The 23,177-nt window shown below is 33.3% G+C and overlaps 1 protein-coding gene across 4 annotated transcripts in view; it reads left to right on the top strand.

Moving 5' to 3' along the window:
* Positions 1-23,177, top strand: part of NCAM2 (neural cell adhesion molecule 2) — a 517,977-nt gene that overhangs the window by 373,384 nt on the left and 121,416 nt on the right. For all 4 annotated transcript variants that reach the window (XM_027041783.2, XM_053220659.1, XM_053220660.1 and 1 more), the window contains one exon: positions 974-1,124. In XM_027041783.2, coding sequence (XP_026897584.1) covers positions 974-1,124 — 151 coding nt within the window. The remainder of the gene's footprint in view (positions 1-973; positions 1,125-23,177) is intronic.

The following is a 23,177-nucleotide window of genomic DNA, read 5'->3' as shown; positions in this document are numbered from 1 at the left end:
TTATGTTATTACATAATAACTTACATATTTCAAAATAAATGTGTGGCCTGCAGTGTTTATTGAGGCACTAAAACCTCAGACGTTGAACATAATCATTTCAATAATAGTAAAGTACATGTTTCAAATGAATTATAAAATGACAAATTTTACTATATTTCCTGATTGTAGAAAGTAAAATTCAGTGAGTAAACTATCTGTGTTTTAACATGTGTGCTATAAAGGCATTTAAGTGATTTAAGAAAATAATTGTAGTTCTACCCATTAGGTTGCACACAAGAATTCTTATTTGAAATATAATCTATAAACTATTGGATTATGAGCAATTCCTTGATTTGAATCAATATTCGTGGAGTACATGATTAATCATTTTTATGTTGTTTCCATTGACTTTCTAAGAGTGACTTTCATAGTGCTGTTTTTAATAATTTACCTGTGATAGGTACAGTGCTAATTAGGCTTATGAACAGTACTATTTCATTCATTCAACAATAACTATAAATTCCTCTTGGGCTTCAGTTGTCATACATCTTGATACATTGCCTTTACATGGTGAAATAGGGAACTAAGGTGAAAACAAGAATATCATTTTGACTGGTGAGTTTTAACCAGAATTGAATAGGCATTGTTGTTTTGCTATGTTTGCAAGGAGCATAATTGGAAGCCAACAAAGCCCTTCCTAGAAGAACATGCAAGGTTTTGAAAAAGCAAAGAGCGCATTATATAAAGGAGGTTGATAAAACACGTGTTTAAGTTTTTACTACATGTCAGGTTCTCTATGAGCAAATGGGCAGGTAAAAATGGAAAAGCTAAAAGCAGTAAATCATAAATACAGAAACATGACTTTAAAAATCCTTAATGCAGGTAAGACTTTCTGTTTTCATTTATTGTATGTGTGATAAACGCCCTATGTTTGGTCATCATTTTGCACGAACCAAGCGTAAAATCTTTCTTTTTCCTGAATCGATGTAAACAGAGCCCAGACGGCCGTATCGAAGTCAAAGGGCAGCATGGAAGCTCATCACTGCACATTAAAGATGTGAAGTTGTCAGATTCAGGGAGATATGACTGTGAAGCCGCAAGTAGGATTGGAGGGCACCAAAAGAGCATGTACCTTGATATTGAATGTAAGTTATTTTCTTTTTGTCTGTTTATTGAAACAGCTTTTTCTGCTTTAGAAAGTATGAATTTGAGTAGGAAAATCAAATACATGTGTAATTCATGATTTCACTATTTAACGTAAGCTCTGGAACAAATGCGGCCACCCAAAGTCAGTTATTAGAGACATCTAGTGGATGCTGTGGGACATTTCGCAGTGCCGTGTGTTGAATGCTTTTCCATACTGCTTATTCTGAAAACTGTGATTTTCATTTTTCCTTTTTTTGCAGCCTTTAACCCAAACACAATGTACATTAAACTGCATTAGTTTTCAGTGGTTGTCAGTATCTCCTTAGAGTTTTATCTGTTTATTTCTAAGATTGATGGTCCTGTGTTTCACATATGTGGTTACTTTGTTGAGATATTTTGCGTCCTCTTAAGATACAAAAATAGTGTTTTCAAAATGACTGAATGCATCAGCACTTATTTTATCGAAGTAATGTTTATTGTCTGGAAGTGCAAACGATGACAAGGAGAGTTGTTAAATAAATACAAGGGTTTTCATAATTTTGTGTGATTTGGGGAATATGAGGGCTAATGCGGATGCTCAATCCTCCTTAGGTCATTGCATGGGATTTTAGAATAATTTCATATATATGTTCATTAAAAAGAAAGAGTTTTAATATTATTTTCAATAAATCATCAATTTTGGAGGTTTTCTGATGTTGGAGACATAGCTGTCTTAGTGGGAATATATAAGATGCTCTTTTTAAATGAATTTATGTGTGTGTGTGTGTGTGTGTGTGTGTGTGTGTGTGTGTGTGTTAATGTTAATTTATCTTCAGAGAGAAAGAGAGCAGGGAAGGGGCAGAGAGAAAGGGGGAGACAGAGAATCCCAAGCAGGTTCTACGCTGTCAGCACAAAGCCCAATGCTGGGCTTGAACCCATGGACTGTGAGATCACGATCAAGTCAAAACCAAGAGTCACATGCTTAACCGACTGAGCCACCCAAGTGCCCCAAGATGCTCTTATTGATAACACATTTCTATTAGGTAATTTATAGTACATTAATACTGACAGAATATGGGGGTAACTGTGAAATAAGGTGTATTTTCTTACTGAGAATGTCTTTTGAAAGCAAATATTTTCTCAAGAACAAGCACAAATAATCCATATTATTTTCATAAATGTTCTTAAGAAATTCATGGAAAGGCCAATTAAATAATTCTAAAAAATTATGAAGGATATTAAGTAATTCTATCACAAATTACTGATTTCATTGCTAAAGTTAGGGAAGCTCCAAGAAAGTCATTTTATTACTATCATACATTTTAAAAACAGAAACAAACAAACAAAAAAGCCATGATATTATTCAGGACACAAAGGAAGAAGTGATGCTGATAACTTATTTAGCTTTCTTTTCTAATACTGTTTTCTGGTATTTTCCCGTTATTTTGTGTATGTATATATATATATATATATATATATATATATATATATATATATCTTTTTCATGTCAACAACACTTGTAACAAATTATAAACATTTCTCCAACTTTCAACATGTCTGTTTATATTTTGTAATTCAAAATATGTATTTTAAACCAAAGTTTACTTTATTTTTTTCCTTTTCTGTAATGTGGACCAACATAAGCAAAAATTTAAGAGTGCTGAAGCTTGTTTTGTATTAGAACTGCCCAACCAGTTTCGAGAGGAAGTTTATAGATTACTTCCAGCCCCTTCCCACTGTCCTAAAAAAAGTGATAAGCATCATATTCTCTTAAGAAGACTTAATATAGAAGACTTTTTGTTTTGCATTTTGTAAACATTTAAAAGCTTTTTTGACAGATCACAGAATTATTACGAAATCACTGCTCTAAGAGTCCAGAAAAGTGGAGCTCATGAGAAAAGAATATCGTTGATATTTCCAAAACAGGGTAAGGCAGACTGGCTCATATAGACAGTATCAGGTTAACATACCAGCACTAGGATTGGTGCTGATTAATTGTGTGACCTGCATTCCTGGAACCTCAGTTACCATTTATGTCAAATAAGAAGGTTGAAGGAAGAGATTCTTGGGGCTTTGTTATACTCAACCATTTAAAAATGCTTTGACTCAAGCATACCCACATCCCTCAAAGGTTCCCTGTAGCTTCTTCGTTGTCCTCCATGCATGCCTACGTACGTGTCCAGTATGAAATAAATTAAAAGTTAAATTAAGACCTATAATTTCAGTGTCTATATTTTAAAACCTCATTGAAAAGAATTTTAAAAAGCCATACTAGGTCAAACCTTGGTTCTTTTCATTAAGCTCTTTTAAGATTCGGAATCAGTACTGAGTGATTATGGACACAAAATGAATAAAATGGAACTCACGCTTTATTAGAACACTGGGGTTGACAGATTTAAATCAAACCTCAACTTAAATTCAAATTTTAAAGTGATAAATGGAGAAAAATATCAAGATAATGTGAAACACTGGTATATAATGATGTGAAATTTTTAGTTATTACTGATTTCAACTAGGTAGAGAATAATGGGATATACACAAATGATTGTGAACTGCAGTATGAATTGTATGTTCTTGTGAACTTTTAAGAACGTAAATACTTTAATACAAAAAAATAACCCCCAAATACTCTGGTTTTCAACGACTGATGTAATAAAGTACAAGTTGATTTTGGTCACAGATGTATTTCCTCTTTGCTTTAAAGTTTTAGACATTGGTCAGCCTGTTTCATTTTTCTGAAGTAAATGTTTAGAATACAGCTTATGAGCGAATTATATAGTATCTCTTATTTGGATAGGATAAAAAAAAACTTGCTATGTAAAAGAATGTTTTGACAATTCTTTGAACATTCCTTGAGGTTGTGGTTCCTATCTTGTTGATGAGAAGCTGGCTAGGTAAATCTATTTTAAAAATAATAAAATAGTTTTTTTCAACTCTTAAATCATTCCTTTAAGATATTTTTTATTTCATTTTGTTGAAACTGAGTTTGATAGCTCTTAGAGCACGTAATCATTTTTTGCTTTTTAAAACAATTTTGAGTGTTTAATTTTATTCTTCTTTAGTGGAAATAATTAAAAATATATATATCCTCTGTGGACAATTTTACTGAAATAGAGTTGAACTGTAGTAAAACGCCAATACATAAAAGGCAAAATGTGATCAGTTTTGACATATGTATGTGCCCTCAAATCTATCACAATAACCTAAACAAACATTTACATCACCCCCAAGAGTTTTCTCAAACTCCTTTGAAATGTATTTGCCCTTCCATTCTCTTCCCCAGGCAACTGTAAATCTACTTTCTATCATAATTTAGAGACACTTCCAGAACTTTTTATATATGGAATCATACAATATTATGTTAATTTTAACTTTTTACTAAACACTTTCAGTCAGTATGCATTGGTACACGTGTGATGCAAAAATTTATAAGTTGTTCCTGTCTGTGCATTGTATGATTGAAACAGAGTTTATGTATTTAGTCACCTGTTGATGAGCATTTGGTTGTTTTCAATTTGAGGCGATTATGAAAAGCCTTTGTGAACATTTTTGAACATCATGTGGACATATTTCTTCTTTTTTCTGGAATAAATATGTTTCTTTGAAAAGCAAAAGGTTTTAACTTTGCTCAAGTCCAACTTATCAAATTTGACTCATGTGTAATGTAATTCATGTTCCATCTAGGAAATCATTACCTAACCTAAGGCCACAGAGACTGATGTCTAGGCTTTCTTTTTATTGTTATATTGCTTTACATTTTGCATTAAAATCTATGATCTATTTTGGATTCTTTTTGTGGAGTCAACATATATTTTTTTTTCATGCCTACATCCAAATGATTCAGCACTTTTTATTGAAAAGACTTTCCTTATCTTAGCTAAGGATTTACCAATATTGTTGATTTTACAAAATATTAGTTTGGGGCTTTATCAACTTATATTCTTTATCATAAATCTATTTTCTAGTTTGTTGATTTACGTTTTATTTCCATTCTATATATTTTGGTCTTGCTTTGGTTTTTGGCCATAGATTCTTAAAGTGGAATATTAGGTCATTTACTTCAGATATTTCTTATTTTCTAATATAACCATATAAAACTCTAAATTTTTCACTAAATAATACTTCAGCACAACCTGCAAATTACGATATGTTGTGTTTTTCTTGTCATTAGTTGAAAATATTTCCTAATTCTTCTTGTGATTTTATCATTAGTCCATAGTTATTTATAAGTGTTTATTTAATCTCCAGATATTTAGTATTTTCCTAGATTTCTTGCTGTTATTTATTTCTTCATTCAATTCTGTTTAAAATTACCCCCTTATATGATTGGTATTATTTTTTATTTATTGAGATTTGTTTTATGTCCCAGCATATGATCTATTTTGGTAACTACACAGTGTGTATGGAAAGCACATGTATTCTGCAGTCATAGAATGCTGTGTGTTAGAAATACCAATCAGATGGAGGTAAGTGATAGTCTTATTTAAATCTTCTATGTCTTTATTGACTTTCTTTGTATAGCTGTTTTATGAGAATGAGAGGTGTTAAAATCCTCTACCATGACTGTGAACTTTTCTCTCTCACTTTCCTCCTGTTGATTTTTGTGTCATGTATCTTTAGGCTCAGTGAGGCCGTGCACGTTTACAGTTTGTATATTGTTTTAGTTTTCTATTTCTTCTATAACCAGTGACCACAAACTTAATTGCTATAAGCAACACAAATACGTTACCCTTCAGTTCTGGAAGTCGGAGGTTTAAAATGATTTTCACTGCAATGAAAAGTCAGTAGGGCTGTGTTCCTTTGTGGGGATTGTTTTCTTGTCCGTTTCAGCTCCTAGAATCTGCCCACATATTTTGGCTCTTGGTCCTCTTCCATCTCTAAAGCCAACAATGGCAGATGGAGTCTCTCTCACATCACCCCACTCTAATTCTGCTTCTTTTCTCACATCTTCTCTGTCTCTGGATTTCCTGCCATTACATGAGACCCACATTGGATAATCTAGGATATTCTTCTCAATTCAACATCTTTAACTTAATCGCAGCTGCAAAGTTCCTGTTGGAAACAAAGTTCCTGGTGTAACGCGCTTATAGGTTCCGCAGATTATGACGTGAATATCTTTGGGGGATAGGTCATTATTTTCTCTCCCACATAGGTCTTCCTCATGAATTCTTTCTTTTACTTTCTCCACTAATCATTTGACTTGATGTATTTTACCTAATATTCACATAACTACTCATACCTCCCTTGGCTTACTGCCTGTACACCCATTTTCATTTGCTTACTTTCCATCTATTTATATTTTTATATGAAATAAAAATGTGCCTTTTTAAGCAGCATATGACCGAATATTGCTTTTTCATTCTTTGTGTCAATCTCTACCTTATATTAGAATATTTAAAGTAAGGATGAGCAATAAATGAGCCAGGTAATAAATATTTCAGATTTTCCTGAGCCTTAAGTGGTACTTGCAAACTATCTTAAAGACTTGTGCATTTCTTTCTTACAAATAATTAAAAATGTAAAAACCATTCTTAACTGTAAGAATACATATATGAGGTCCTTGGACTACATTTTGTCCATGGTTCATAGTTTGCCATAGTTCATGCTTCAGACTATTAACTTTAATACTGTTATTGATACAGTTTCATTTAGGTGTACAATTGTGTTTTCTGCTTTTTCCTCTGTTATTTTCACATTCTGTTCAATTTTTCTGCATTTAGTTTGAATTATATGAGATTTGATATTTTAATTTGTATGTTGGCAACATGTTTTTTGTTTTTGTTTAAGTGATTCTCTAGGAATTATAATACAAAAACCCAACATTTCACTGTCTACCTAGAGTTAATATTTTGACACCTTATGTTAAATAGAGAAACTGCAACCATATCGGTCCTTTTACACCTGCCCACCAGTGAGCTTTTTATTGCTGATTTCATATATGTTACATCTACATTCATTGAAATCTCAGCATAAATTATGGTAAGTTTTGTATTAAAGAGTCATAAATATTTTTAGGAACTGAAGATAATATAAAATACTTTCATTTACTTAGCCATTTTGCTCTTTCTTCACCCTTAAATATCCAAATTTCTTTCTGATGTTATAGTCCTTCAGCTGTACGTATTTAACTATTCACTGTTCTTTAGATTAGATCATTTTTCCTGTTTTCTCTTCAAATTAACTGATTTTTATTTCACCATCTCCTTTCTGTTCCTGAGCCCAATCAGTGAGTTCTTTAAGATATTAATTTTTTCCTAAATTTGTAATTTTGTTCTGTTTTATATTTTCTGTGTCTCTGCTGACATTTTTTTAAATTCTTATTCATATTATGTCTGCTCTCCTTTATCTCATGGAGCATCATTAGAATAGCCACTCCAGTATCTATAAATCTAAAATCTGGTAGAGTCAACATCTGGGTCATCTTGAAATGCATTTGTTAATTATCTTTTCCCTCAGAACTGATCATATGTTCCTGGTTCATTGAATGTAAAGAAATGTTAGATTGAGTCCTGGATACTGTAAATATTATGTTGTGCAGACTCTAAGTCTTTTGACAACCATCTGGAAAAAATATATTAAGCAGACATTCACTCCTAAGTTCTGTGTTGCCTCCGGTAAGCAGTGACTCAAATCTCAGTTAACTTCCTAAAGACTTTGCAATTCAAGTTTGTTCCTGTTCCATGCATTCAAAGCTCAGGGTTTAGGCTGACTTTTATGGTTTTATATGCAGAATTATGGCCTCTCCTTCTGTGACCCCTATTTGGGATTCCCCCTCACTATTCAACTTATATTGGCTTCTTCCAAGGTACCACTGTACTTCTGGACAGATTTTAGCTCCAGAATCAGGGTGAACCTCCTCAGCTATGGTGAAAAGGAAGTGGGAAACTAATTTTAATTTCCTTCCACAATCTCCTTGATTTTGTTTACTCTGCAGAAGCCTTAGGTAGTGGTTTTTATGACTGTTTTTGTCTTTTTGTTTAATGTGTCATCTCTAGAGCCTTTAGTTATTTACCCTTAGGCGAGATGGACAATCACAGATTTATACTGTCATTATGGAAACAGAAATTTATAAATATTCTATTTTTCATACAACCTTAAACTATAAAAATATTCGGTATCCCTAGTTTCTGGAATTGACATATGAATGTCTTAGTTTCAGTTTTGAGTTGTTTTTAGTACATTTCTTTCCTTCACTTTTCTTTTCCAAATTTCATTTTTTTTACGTTCTCAAATAAAACACTACACTGATCAAAGACTGTTTAAAATGCAAAGTCCTAAGAAAAAGTTGAGTTTTTTTGAGTTTTCGTTTTCCCATTCAGTATATTGATCTTCTGTTCAGTCAATTTCATTTATCTACGCAAACCTTAATCATCCTGGAAAGGGTATTAAGTTGTCCATTTGTAAATCACTTCAGATTTTAAATTAAGATATAGGAGAGCTTTACCTGAGGTTTAAAGTTAGATGTTCAGAGTTTTTAAGAAATTAAGAGCATTTAAGAAAAATGCTTAAAATTGATGAAAATGATAGTGGAAAACTCTTTTATGCTAAGTTCTGTAAGTATGCTAGTGAAAGATGAATTTATATGTAAGTAGAAATTAGCATAATTATTAATCTTAATCTCCTTAATTGCTAAAGTTTAGATTTTACCCTTGATATACAAATAGAGGAAATGCCACAATGTTATCATTTGTCTACAGTTAGCATTATTTTGAGGTGGAATGTTAAATGATCATTTGGAAATTATAACCATGGTCATAATTTAGTTAGGCAGCCTACTCTTCTTTTTCAATGGTCATCTTTGTAATGTAGTCTAATTGTATTATGAAATTTGGAACTTTTCTTACATTTATGACACCACTATTGTAACAAATCCTATATGCTTTCATATTAGTAGAAGTTTTGATTGGGCATTGCACCAATAATAAGTAATAAAACTACCTAATAAGCTTATTTCTTGGTAATTAAAGCCTGGGTTGTTATAAGATAGGATATTTTACTTAGTAGCTAATTTATACTAGCAATAAAACTTTTAGAACCTGACATGCAAGGCCATGAGAAGTTATTGTTGTAAATAAATATTTATAAGTTATAAATGGTAAGAATATTTTTATTCTGCATCTTTAAATCAAAACAGTGTAGAAACCTTGAAAACACAAAAGCATTACACAGTGTCATAAACCACCGACCAGAACAATCTTCACTGCCTGATTCAAGCTGGTACCGTATACTCTTTCTAAGAGTGAGTCAACAAGAATCAAGCCCTTTATAATTCATACCAACCACATTTGCTGTAATAACACTAAACTTAAGGTGTTTAGGAGATTAAACCTCCTTTATATAAAATTCAAAACCTCTTTTATATTTTATTTTAACAGATTTCTTGGGTTCCTGCCAGTTCACTTTCAACATTTCAAAGGCATTACCCTTACTAAGAAACATAGGTTGAACTAAAGTTCCAATTTATAGATCAAAGGAGATAACAGGCATGTGATATGTGGTTTGATAGAATAAGCACTGATTACATAGTACATTTGGTAAAAAATAGAATATCATTAAGTTTTGTGGCTATTGAATATTACCTATTAATTAGACTTAATTCTTTTATGTAATAGATTTAATTTAACAAATGATAACAGTGCATGTTAAGAAGTATTAAATTTTTCATTTACGTTTTTTCTCATCCACCTCTTTGTACCTGCTTTTATCTCTTGTCAGACATAATAGCAATTTTTACACGCATTTTCTCTTGTAGTATATTAGTGTTAGCAATATCATAAACCTTTTAAAGATATGACAACATTAATTATTTAATCTTATAACAGACTCATGTTATTTCCATATTTACATGTATTCCATACAATTGATAAATCTTTGCTCTATCAGATAATTCTTTCCTTACGTTTTACAGTCTCTCAAGATAACAGTGATTCTAGTAGCTTGATCTGTTGCATGTACAGGATGAGGTAGATAATATGTGACCAGGATTTTAACATTTAAAAATTATCTTAATAAACACCTTGAAATTAGAAAACCTTCTTAGTCACAGTAGACACACACATATATCTGTGATTGAAATCTTGTCTTATGACCTTAACTTTTACACTCACCATAACACCGAGTTTAATATAGAGGTTAAAAACGAAGCTCATTTGTAGAAATCAGTTGGTTCTAGTGCTATAACCACTATGATCATTTCAAGGACAGTGTCTGAGAGAAATGTAAAGGTTATCTCTATATGCAGGAGATAAGAACAGAATATTAAGAGAAAAAGGTGAAAAACCTTTTACTGTTCAGCTGTATTTTTTTTTAACCCAAACTTAACATGTACCCCTTGGGAAAATTTGAAATACCACGCTCCTTATGTAAAGCTGCTATCAGTTATTCTAGTCTTATCACATTTCATCTCTCTCTGACAGGTATCATTTGATTCAAATCAAATCTTATTGTTCAAATGTACTTTAGAGATTGTGGTAATGAAAAGTTGTTCAGGAACTTTAGGAAATATCCAACCCTTGAGAGGACAAACCTTAGAAATGAACAAACAAATTTCAAACAAAGAAATAAAAATAGTCATATTGTATAGCTACTGGATTTATCACTGCCTCTTGGCACCTGCTTAACTTAGTTGTCCAGAAGTATCAAACTCTACCTCCAGTTTGTCACAGCTTGCTGTCCTTCCTTTGGATTGAAGACTTTGCCCCAGGAATTACAATTCTCACTAGCAAGTGAGTGTCTTAATTTGAGCTGCTATAAAAAATAAATATATCATAGACTGAGTGGTTTAGACACAAGCATTTATTTCTCACCATTCTGGAATCTGGAAGTCCAAGATCAGGATGCCAGAGTGGCCAGGTTATTGGTGAGAGCTTTTTTTTCTGCTTATGTCTTTACATGGCCTCTCCTTGGTATATGCACACAGAGAGAGACACCTCTTATCTCTTCCACTTTATTTGAGGGCATTAATCCCGTGATGGGATTCTACTCTCATGATTTCATCTGTGAATTACTTCTCAAAGGGCCCACCTCCAAACTGTGTCTTTAAAGACTAGGTCTTCAATCTATGAATTGGGGAGGCATAGGGAGGATACACATTCAGTCCATAGCAGTGAGCTTTGTGGATTTAACAGAAAGGACCATGTCACAGATGGAACTAATGCAGAATTTCACAGAGTGAAGCTGCCCACAAGACCTTGTGGCAGACTGTTTACAAACAATTTTAGTTGGCTGCTATAACAAAGTGCCATAGATTGGGTGGTTTATAAACAACAGAAGTTTGTTTTGCATGGCTTTGGAGGCTGTAAGTCCAAGGTCAGTGAACCAACATGGTGGGGTTCTGGTACAGATTGCTGGCTTCTATTTCTATCCCCATAGGATGGAGAACAGAGCCCAGGAACAATGCTCTCTTCTGACTCTTACAGGGTACTGATCGCATTGTGAGAACTCCACTCTTATGACCTCATCTACTCCTCATCATCTCCCTGAAGCCACACTTCCTAATACCATTATATTGGGGAGCAGAGTTGCAACATTTGAATTGGGGAGAGCACAAACATTCAGTTCATAACAATGCTTCTCCACTTTCCTCCTCTTCCCTAGGATGGAGATTTACCTTGTTGGATTTATTACTTTATACCTTAGTCCATAATAGCATGGCCACCAAAACTTATGATATTGATTCTTGAGAAAGGCGGGTAAAACAACTCAAATCCAACCAGCCAGAACTCTGTGATCATTAAATCCTTTAATCCTTGGAATTCTATTATTTAATTTCGGTGGAGCAGTGGCAAGGACAAGTTTTTCCTAATATTATCCATGTATTGTTGATACCTATCTACTGACTTAAGCCAGCTTTTGTTTGTGATGATTTAAGCTAGATAGTAGTTTTATAATATATTGGGCTTTACTAAAACAATATTTGAATGTCATAGTATTAGCGGCTGTCCTTAAATTTTAATGAACCTGCTGGAACTAATCCTAAGACATTGGTTATTTAAATTATCAAAACTTCAGTTTCCTGATTTGTGAAGAGGAAGAAATGGATCTAAATCCATTATTTTACGAATTGAAGCATACTGAGGTTAGGATCTTAATTACATCTATTTTCACTCAACAGTATTTATCAAGCATGTCCTACAAACCAAGCACTCTTCCAGGTGTTGGATATAGAGCAAGCAAAAATGACTTTGTGAACTTTACATTCTAGAAGGGAAAACAGATAATAAACAAAACAAAGTAGCAAAATATATAACATGAGAAACAGTGAAAAGAATCAATGAGAACTAAATAGAGCAGTGCAGTGAGATACATCAGCAGCTAACGCCACCATAATCATACATAATAAACATTCCAGAACTCAGCAGCGCTATATAATAATAGTTCTCATGCTCAACTGCAATCAGCTGACATAGGCAGGCTTTCAGTAGGGAGCCTTGTGTCAAGCAGCAATCCTTAACTCCATGCTGTGGGTCCAGTAACACTTGTCACCAGGCAGAAGAGGTGACCCCTTACAGGGAGGAAGCCACCTCATGGTGATGGCAGAGGCACAAGAGAACAAACCCCATAATGGGAGCTTGATTTCAAGTGCTAGCTCATGTCACATCCAAAAAGTCATGTGGCTAAGCCTATCATCACTCCAGGATGGTAATGCGCTCCTATTGAGAGGGCTTCGGGAGCAAATATTTGCTAAATAAAATAAGCTATATCAGAAGTACATGCCCATGAGTACAAGATAATTTTAAAGTAATAATCGGGTTTGTGAATCCTGATTACAGGTTTATTTACATTTTTCTCTCATTTGCTTCAAACTTGCTTGTGTCATCACATATTGAATAAGAAAAAACAACATAATTTTCAATAAATTTTTTAAAGATGTTAAAGAAGTAAATGGTATTTTTGTATCTTCATTTAACAACCCTTATAATAATCACTCAGGTTAATGATATTTATTGTGTAACATTAGAAATAGTGTATTATTAGTGCTTTTCAAATGCAAAATGATTGAAGGGATATACAAATATTGCAATATATTTAGGAAGATGGGATCTACTTATATGGGTCAGCATAGAAAGTATCATAAAATAACATATAATTTAATGCAATTGTAATTAAAAATGTGTCATAGAGACTATACAAATGAGCAGTAACAAAGAAAAAACAAAATCCTCTTAGAAATGTAATATCATCACAATATTTTAAAGAACTGTAGTATCATCACAATATTTTAAAGATCTAGAAAGGAAGGACCAGATTATACTGGTTCTGCATCCATACCATTTCAAAAACCTATGTGACTCACTTGACTTACTATATTTACTCACATAGATCACTTTATTTCATATGTTTTGGGTCATCCAGAGTGAAATGTCCTGTGTGCTCTCTTATTGCTGATAAGAAAAACTGTTTCTGCCCCTCTGATGCTTGTTAAGAGCAATTCACTCTTTAAAATATTTTTAGCACTCTTGGTATCTTAAAATGCTTCCTCTGTAGCAGGATTTCAAATATTACTTGTTAGATACAAGTAATTCAGTGATTATCCTGTTTGTTTAGGAAATCTTTGATTTATCTTGGGCTTGATAAAAAGTCTTCTAAGATTATAAGAACAATTACCAATGTGGTCAGCCTAATACCATAAAAGGTAATCTATTTTGAGATACTTTTATTTTTTTCTGTGATTTTCTCAAACTTCAATGTGATTAATTTTTGCTCCTAGTAGTCATGAGTCATCAATGCTAACAATTGATTTAACCATTTTTCTTGCCTTGAGCAGCATTTCACATTGTGATTGCTCACTTGCTGAAAAAAAAATACTAAAGATGGAGATCCATGTCAACTTTATTGTAGGAGAAGCTGTATAATTTTTTATTTTGTTTACCATGATGCAGTGCTCTGAAAATATATCACATATGATTCATTTCTAATCATAACTCAAATGCTTTTATTCAATTTGGCTGAAAATATTTTTCTATATTATGTATAATTAATTAAATTTTGATGGTAGTTTATCACCTCTTTAAATTAAAAAGTATTCTAATCAAATGCACATTAAAAATATAAAATATATGTTAACATAAACGGTAGTTAAGCAGAATGAAATTGTGATCTAAGTCCAACTAAATAATACTGTGGTTATTTGAAAGTTAAAAATATGTAACAATTTGATACCAATTTTTATTGAAGACATTTAAAGGAAGGTAGAAAAGGTTTACATAATTACCTATATTTCAGCCTTTCAATTAAGAGGTAATGAATATAAAGGTAAAATACTGATAAATAGTACCAATGTAATGTAATTGCAATTAAATTTGTTCATTACATAACACGCCTAAACACTGATTGATAGATGATAAACACCACATTAACTATTATCATCATCATTATTTCTTTCTTTTTTTTTAAATTTGTTTATTGAGAGAGAGAGAGAGCAAGTGGGGAAGAGGCAGAGAGAGAGGGAGAGGGAGTGAATCGCAAGCAGGCTCCACACCATCAGCAGAGAGCCCGACCCTGGGTTTGATGCACAAATCTGTGAGATCGTGACCTGAGCTGAAATCAAGACTGTGACGCTTAACTGACTGAGTCACATAGGCACCCCCTCATCATCATTATTTCAAATGTTGCTATTATTATTATTATTATTATTATTGTATTATGGTAATAATACTGAGAGTTTTTGTTATTTATAGAACAACTTTAACACTGTTATATCCGTATGACCGATTATTCTTCTTTTGACAATTTAGTAGTTTTTATGAAAGAGATTCACTTAAGCTTTGTTTCCTAAATTTCTATGTAGAATTGTGCATAATAATAATGTAGTCTTTAAAATACTGTAGCTTTAAGGAAAATTCAATTATATAAAGCATAAATAGAGGAGAAATAGCCAGAGGTAGTAAAATACCTTTATTTTGTAAATGCATTTATATTCAGATAAAAATATATTATATATTATATATATACAATATATATATATTATATATAGACTATATATATATATTGTCTATATATATATGCACATACAATTTATGGAAAAATATTAAGACAAGGGAAAGAAGAATAATTCACGGTACTCCTAATCAAGCTTATATTATTATCAGTAATAATTATATCACTAATAGCAGTCAAATTAAAGAGAAACCCAATGTGTGCTAAGAAGTCATACATAAGCATTATCTTAATATGACACTTATGACTCTAGAGTCATAAAATATGCTGAGATTTATGCATAACTTGGTTCAAATTTGGTACAGAAAATGCACATCCAACACTAGGGTTAATTGGTAATAAACGCACATCTAATTTAGTATTCCATGTAGCCACTAGAATTCCCATGATACATGGACTGAATCCAGTTAATTGCCATAGCTGATTCTGCCTGTGAGTGAACATTCAGGAGAGCTGGATCTATAAAATTATTAATTGAATTATCCTCTAAAAGTGCCAAAGGATATATTAGTTTTTATTCCCTTGATAGATTCCCTCAGCATAAATCAAATGAGAAAATCCAATGACTGAAAAAAGCGTCAAGGTGATTTAGATATTAAAACAACATGTGCAGTTAATTCTTAGTTAATTTAAGGGGCTGGCTTCTTCACAAAATAAGCAATGAGTCCATGAAAAACAATGTATCACCACAGAATTAATACTGGATTAAAGTCCTAAATTCTGTGATATTAGGAAAATGAAACAAATGTTGGTATAGTTTTTCTCCGCACTTACCTGGATTTTCATTTATTGACTTAACTATTATTTGCTGGAAATCTACTGGATGTGAAATATAAATTCAGGTGCTGTACAGAACTGTGAGAAAAGTAACATTGTCTTTGCTCTCATGGAACTTATGTAGGTTTTGCGGGGAGAATTTATGTTTTAATTTGGGAAATGGACACATTAAGATGAAGTATGTCATAGTGATCAGACAGATGGGAAGCTAGTGCAATGTGCTGAATGCAGGAAAGGGTCAGGGGTGGTGAGGGTCTAAAGATTGAAGTGAATTCAAATAGAGACAAAGTAGACAGGCATAGGTCAGCTGATGTGAAATGTTATAAATCTTCATAAAAGGTTTTAATTTCAAAAGTATGAGGATAACCTTATAGAAAGGATTAATCAGAATAGTAATTTTGTCTTTTTTTAAAGTTTATTATTATTATTTTTATTTTTATTTTGGGAGACAGAGAGAAAAAAAGGAAAGGGCAGAGAGAGGGAGAGAGAGAATCTCAAACAGGTTCCATGCTGTCAGCACAGAGCTTGACATGGGTCTTGAACCCACAAACTGTGAGATCATGACCTGAGCCGAAACGGATAGATGGTTAACCGCCTGAGCTACCCAGGCACCCCAACATTGTCTTAAAATCGAAACTGGTTGGCTAGTAAGCCAGTAATGGCCAGGCCACACAATGAACCAGATAGTGGGAGAGAAGTGAATGGTATTTCTATATCCTGTGATTTATTGGTGAAGAATGAATGTCAAACTTTTAAGAATATCCTATTTTATTTTACCGTCGTTCTTAAAATCTATATTAAAGAAAAAAATGGAAACGTTTATACCACAAAGTATGATGACTACAAGAAGGGTTAGTATTTCATGGCAGTATGTAAATTATTTGGAGAATGTGCAAGACAGACTTGCTCTGATCCCAAAATTGTTTTACAAGAGCAGTACATGTTATGCTATCAATATGATTTTTAAAGACAAATTTATTTTCATTGATGGTCAGTCTTACCGTATTATGCTTTTCAATTCGATTCACAAAACAGGGCATAGTGAGTATGTATAGTGAGCTGCCTGATTTCTATTATTCATGAACCTGTGGAAATTCAGGTCAAAGATTTTTATAGTTCAGCTCCCAAAGCCTGTGTGTTGTGTGTCGTTATCAGCTTTGGCCAGCTCATGAGCAAGCTGACTTCAGGAATTCAGACCAGCACTCAGCAAGAATGTAAGACTTTACTCAGGTCACAGTTCCCAACCACAAATAAACCATGTTCAGAAAAAAAGCCTTCAGAGCCTGAGAGGGAATGACAGGAGAAAGTGAAAAGCTTGTAGTAAGCAAATAATCAGGGAGGGAAGTTGTGCAGTGTTAGGAATGCATTGATGAGTGCCAGCTGCATGTTCAGCCTTAAGTCTCAGCCGTAAGGCAAAAAAAAATTTTAAGTACATTTTATCAAAACAGGAGTAACTTGGCACTAGTCTGAAAGCAGTCTTAGAAGTTTCTTTAATGTCTTCTTGTACGCCTGGAACATACTTTTCCTGATCCCCGCTTTGAGGAAATGACAAATTCAGATCCTGACACACTCTGGTGTTTCTTCTTATGCTGGTAACTTTAAATTAGAGATTCACTTAAGGTTACGGATGTAAGTACTGTTGAAATGTTCTAGCTCAGCTTTTTACCTATACGGCTTCCATTTAATTAGATTTAAATAATTACACTTTAGAGATCTTTCCACTGTGATGATAGATAGGAGAACATAGTTCTTTGATTGTTAAGACTTGTATTCATTTTACATCCAGTTTTACATATTTTTCTTCTCACAGTCTGTGCAAAAATATAGTTTTATTAATCATGTAATTAGAAGAAGACATGGGAGCCTAAAAATCATGTGCTTCCCAATATTTTTGCCACTGAGGAACTCACATGATTTTCTCACATGCATCCTTTGGTTTTAAACATGTTAACTTATTAAAATGGTATTTACTAAAAGGATTATTCTTCATTTTCATTATAAGCATACATGCATATACATACATAAAATTACATGTATGTTTGTATAGTAAACTACCAACCAGAGGCTTTTATAAACTTGAGATAATTAACATCCTGAGGAATTTATAATTTTAACCAAAAACAAATTTCACCTTTTATGTGGTCCAATGCCTCTTTATATATGGTAAATATTATAATCCTCTGTCTATATTTTTAATTTGTCCAAGATTCATGTTTTCTGTGTTAATAAACTCCTAGAGATTAAAGAAACTAGTTCAACTATTAATTCTAAAAAGAAATAAAATTAAAAAAACCCAAAGCCCAAACTAATAAACAGAAAATCAAGGTGACATCGTTGCTATCTGGCATAGTTGGGACTTGAATCCAATGGCAGGCCTGACATTATTTCTAATGTAATATTTTACTTATAAACAGCAGCTGCAAAATTCTGGCTTCCATTGGTAGTTCATCGTGTGTGTGTGTGTGTGTCCAGATTCCTAATGTCAGGCTTGTTGTGACAATCCATGGGAAGCAGGTAGCACTGTATTCAACACATTTTATATGCTCAAAAAATTTAGAAGTAAGGATCATGATCTTTGGGAAGTTTTCTTTGAGCCTCCCCTGCATGTCCTAATTAGGCTCAGTGCTGATACCTTTCAGACAAGAACCTTACCCATTCCACTTCTATTGTGATACATATTGCCTTCATTATACTTATATATTTTTGCATCTGCCTGATCCCCTAGAGAGTATTCCCTGTTGACATGAAACCCCTCATTTTAACAGTAATTAGTATAAAATAGACACACAATAATACTTGGGGATAATTACTGCAACAACTACCCTTCCCAAAGCAGTACATTCAGAATCTTTCAGAGGAACCCTTAGACATCGGATTTTTTTTCCCCACAAGCTCAAAATATGATTTGATGAATAGCCAGGGTGGTGAAACTTTTATATGTAAACAGGTGTATCCATATTTGATGACGGTTAGCTTAGTGTCAATGGACACAAATTATTTTGACTAGAGATGGGCAATCAATTCAGTGATTAAAGGACTGTAATATTTTGTTTGGCAAGGCACCCTATGATGGCAGGGTTTAGAATGGATGATGGAATAAATAGAAGAATAGATAAATATTAGCTAAAATATCAAACCAAATACAACTAAAGCGTAAATAAAATGTTAATTATTTATAGTAGTTTATAGAGTGTACTTAATTTTTAAGTTATTGTAGAAGTGTAACTGTTTAAAAGATAAAGTATAATATATGATGCCACAATACTGAGGAAATTGAAAATGAATTTTGCCCTTTTGATAACACAAGAAAAAATATAATAGTTTTTTTTTAACTCTCAAGCATATTACCTCAAGTGCAGAAACTTAAATTTTTAAAATATTAAAATGAAACTGCTATGATTCAACTCCATATAATTAATATCTCTCAACAGATAAACAGATGGCTTGAAATTCCCTTGAAATGATGCATATATGTGTCCCACTAGAAGAAATACATACGCGTGAGCACACACACATACACACACATAAAGGCTAGTAAGTTCACTTAACTTTAAAAAAGAATCAAATTTAGTTTCACTGTTGAGAGAGGTACAGAAAGATACCAGTGTTTATGTTTGCTACTTTTAGAGTATGGAGGATATTTTTACAATTATGTTTAGTTTAGTTATTTTTTTTGCTCTATGCTATGAATGATATTTTTAGTAACAAAACCCCCTTAGTTTTCATTATATTCTAGATAGAATATTATTCTATAAGAGGTAATATGTACTCAAGAAAACATACATGGACATCCAACAAAGATGGAAGCAACATAACAAATTTTCAACTCTTAATGTTTTGAAAAGTGGTAACAACCTAATTTCTTCATAAATGTCTTAATAAGAAGTTGAATATTGAGATCAACTTGGGATATTCCTATGAATTTTCCTGATGTAAAAGTTACATAGTAAATACATTTCTAAATAAAAAAATATAATTTAAAAAGTGTTTTAAAAAGCAGTTTTGAGGGGGACGCTGGGTGGCTCAGTTGGTGAAGCATCTGACTCTTGATTGTAGCTAAGGTCTTAATCTCAGGGTTGTAGGGTCAAGCCCCGTGTTGGGCTCCATGCTGGGTATGAAGCCTACTTCAAAAAGAAGTAATTATTACATTTTAAGGCATTAGTAAATATGCTAATTTGGGGATTAAATTTATTCTTTATTGAGATGTTGAATAATACCTTCTGTTTATTTTAGCAATTTTATTCTTTTTTTTTTATTTTTTTTTGTAACGTTTATTTATTTTTGAGACAGAGAGAGACAGAGCATGAATGGGGGAGGGGCAGAGAGAGAGGGAGACACAGAATCCGAAACAGGCTTCAGGCTCTGAGCGGTCAGCCCAGAGCCCGACACGAGGCTCGAACTCACCCGCGAGATCGTGACCTGAGCTGAAGTCGGACGCTTAACCGACTAAGCCACTCAGTCGCCCCTTAGCAATTTTATTCTTAATGCAAGACTTACTTCACTTGTCATGGATCAAGAGCAAAAGTGCTGTGGTTAGCATATTCATACTTTCTTAACCACAAAAGGGCTAGACAATAAATTTTGAGATTACCTTTTATTTATTTATTCATTTTTATTTTTTAAATAAATTTTTTAATGTTTATTTTTGAGAGAGAGAGAGAGACAGAGAGAGTCTCAGATGGAGCGTGAGTGGGGAAGGGACAGAGAGAGGGAGACACAGAATCAAAGCTGCCCCCGGGCTCTGAGCTGTCAGCACAGAGCCCAATGCAGGGCTCAGACTCAAGAACTGTGAGATCATGACTTAAGCCGAAGTCAGACGCTTAAGCGACTGAGCCACCCAGGCGTCTCAAGAGATTGCCTTTTAAATACCAATCTTGTATATAAGCAGTAATCAAATTTTATTTTATTTTTTATTTTTTATTGTTTTAAAATTTTTTTATGTTCATTTTTGAGAGAAAGAGACAGAGTGTGAGTGGGGGAGGAACAGAGAGAGAGGGAGACATGGAATCTGAAGCAGGTTTCAGGCTCTGAGCTGTCAGCACAGAGCCCGACATGGGGTTTGATCTCAGGATCTGCGAGATCATGAGTTGGGCTGAAGTTGGACACCTAACTGACTGAGCCACCCAGGAACCCCTTATTTTATTTTTTAATGTCTATTTATTTTGAGAAAGAAGAGAGAACGTGAACAGGGAGGGGCAGAGAAAGAGAAAGAGAGAGATTGAATCCCAGGCAGGATCTGTGATGATAGCACAGAGCCCAATTCAGGGCTGTATCTCATGAACTGAGATCATGACCTGCACTGAAATCAAGAGTCAGATGCTTAAATGACCAAGCCACCCAGACACCCCAACCAATCAAATTATATACAATAGTTTGACATATCTTATTAATTAAGAATAAAAGGTATACTCACATTTTCCAACTGAAGTTTAGAGCATTATCTTTGACTTTGTGATATTGAAAGAATGGGTTTACTTTTCTCTCTGTTTACAGTTTTAAATAAATTCATAGTTTACTATTTTAGTTTTTTTGTGTTTTGATGCTGAACTTGATGTAAGTGTATCAGTGAGTTGGTTCAAGTTACCCCAAATTATAAAATAAACTTGAGAGAACATAAAAACTTCAAGAAGGTGGGGATCTTGTCTGTCATGTTCAGCCTTTGATCCCCAATACACAGAAGAGAGCACTGGATGAAATCAGGAGCTATTTGTGAAATATAAATTCTACAACAAAACAAAATACACTTTATTGTCTTCTTGTCCTTTTTAATTTTATTTTCCTTCTTTTTCTCCTCTTTCTTCCTGCCCTCTTTCATTCTCTCTCCTTCTCTTTCTCACCAGTCTTTTTTGTTATTTTTCAATTCTCAATGTAAGGTTAACTAACTCCTGAATTTCATCGAAGCACTATCTATTCAAGGGTATGTTGCCAAAATGTGATTCTAGCCATAAAACCCTGAGTGCAGAAAATAATCGACATGCCCCAGAATACATTTCATCTTACATCTTAGCTCCTCATACCTCAGCAGAGAAATTGGCAAAGTGGTTATGATGTTAATTATCTCATTTTATTGACATCACCCTGAAATGAGTGTACCAATGTGCATTTGTTTCCATCAAATTTTTTTCCAAATTCTATTACATGTTTCCTTTATTGCTTAAATGCAGCATACAGGACTAGTAAAATACTTCTTGATTACTTGGTATAATCACTTCAAACACTAATTTCACTATTAATGATCTATTAAAACCACTCTCTGAGAATGTACTTAGTTATTAATAGAATAACTGGCATAGTGTTGTGGTTTCATAACCTGATCATAATGAGCAAAAGATTACGGGTTGTGTCTGCCACCACCTTCCCAAATATCCAAGAGTCAAATTTCTTGTACGTAGAACAAAGATTTGTAGAGGACTCTCTGGTTCCTTTTTCAGATATTTGATGCTATGATATCTGTCCCAGTTCTGCATAACTTAAAATGACCATGTGCACGAAAGTATTACAAGTTTAACTTTGTTCATAGGTAAATACAATAAACACAAAGATCACTTATTTGTGTAAGGAGAACTTGGTGAATACACAAACAGTTGGATGTAAATCTTCCCTGTCTCCCTGTGTGAAAGTCTGGTTGGGGTGAATTTCTTTATTGTGTGATTGATTGTTCAAAACTGTTTCATTCAAAATTATAGAAAATAATCCAATAGATTCTAACACCGCCATGTTTCTTTCATGTCTTTCTTTGCTTTTCTCTTTCTTCTTAAACAAAAGGAAACAAGTTTTCCTTTAATTGCCTTTTTTGGGGAATGTACTCTACCTTTTGTCAGAGAGAAATTATGTTGGCACTTAAAAATGTTAAGGTAGACTTGTATTTAAATTGATCGCAATAGGGGTCACGACTGTTGCAATAGGGGAGAGAGATTGAACTAAATTCCAAAGACAACAAAAGTAGGTGGAGACTTACAGTCATTGAACAGAATGAGGGAAGTCAGTGGATGGAAAATTACTAAGAGAAACTTGATTACATTTCAACTACAATGTGATTCTTGCTAAACTAACCCCACAAAATTCTTATAAGAGTAAGCCACGTATATGGGCATTAAGGGTGGGTAATAAGGAACTTGACCAGATTTTAAAGATACTGAAATATCCAAGATAGAAAGATTTCCACTAAACTGGCTCAGGATTCTTTACTGAAGAGCGCAGCCAATCAGGGAAGGTCCTGAGGATAAACCCTAGTCCTTATAAAAAGGCTTATAGAGGGGCACCTGGTTGACTCGGTTAAACATCAGACTTTGGCTCAAGTCATGAACTCTCGGACTCTCTGCTGTCAGCCTCTTTGCTGTCAGAGTCTGCTTCTGATC

The sequence above is a fragment of the Acinonyx jubatus genome, chromosome C2 (genome assembly GCF_027475565.1).
Source record: "Acinonyx jubatus isolate Ajub_Pintada_27869175 chromosome C2, VMU_Ajub_asm_v1.0, whole genome shotgun sequence".
NCBI classification, from domain to species: domain Eukaryota; kingdom Metazoa; phylum Chordata; class Mammalia; order Carnivora; family Felidae; genus Acinonyx; species Acinonyx jubatus.
Note: the sequence above shows the minus strand (reverse complement) of the source record. Positions and strands in the feature narration are given on the sequence as shown.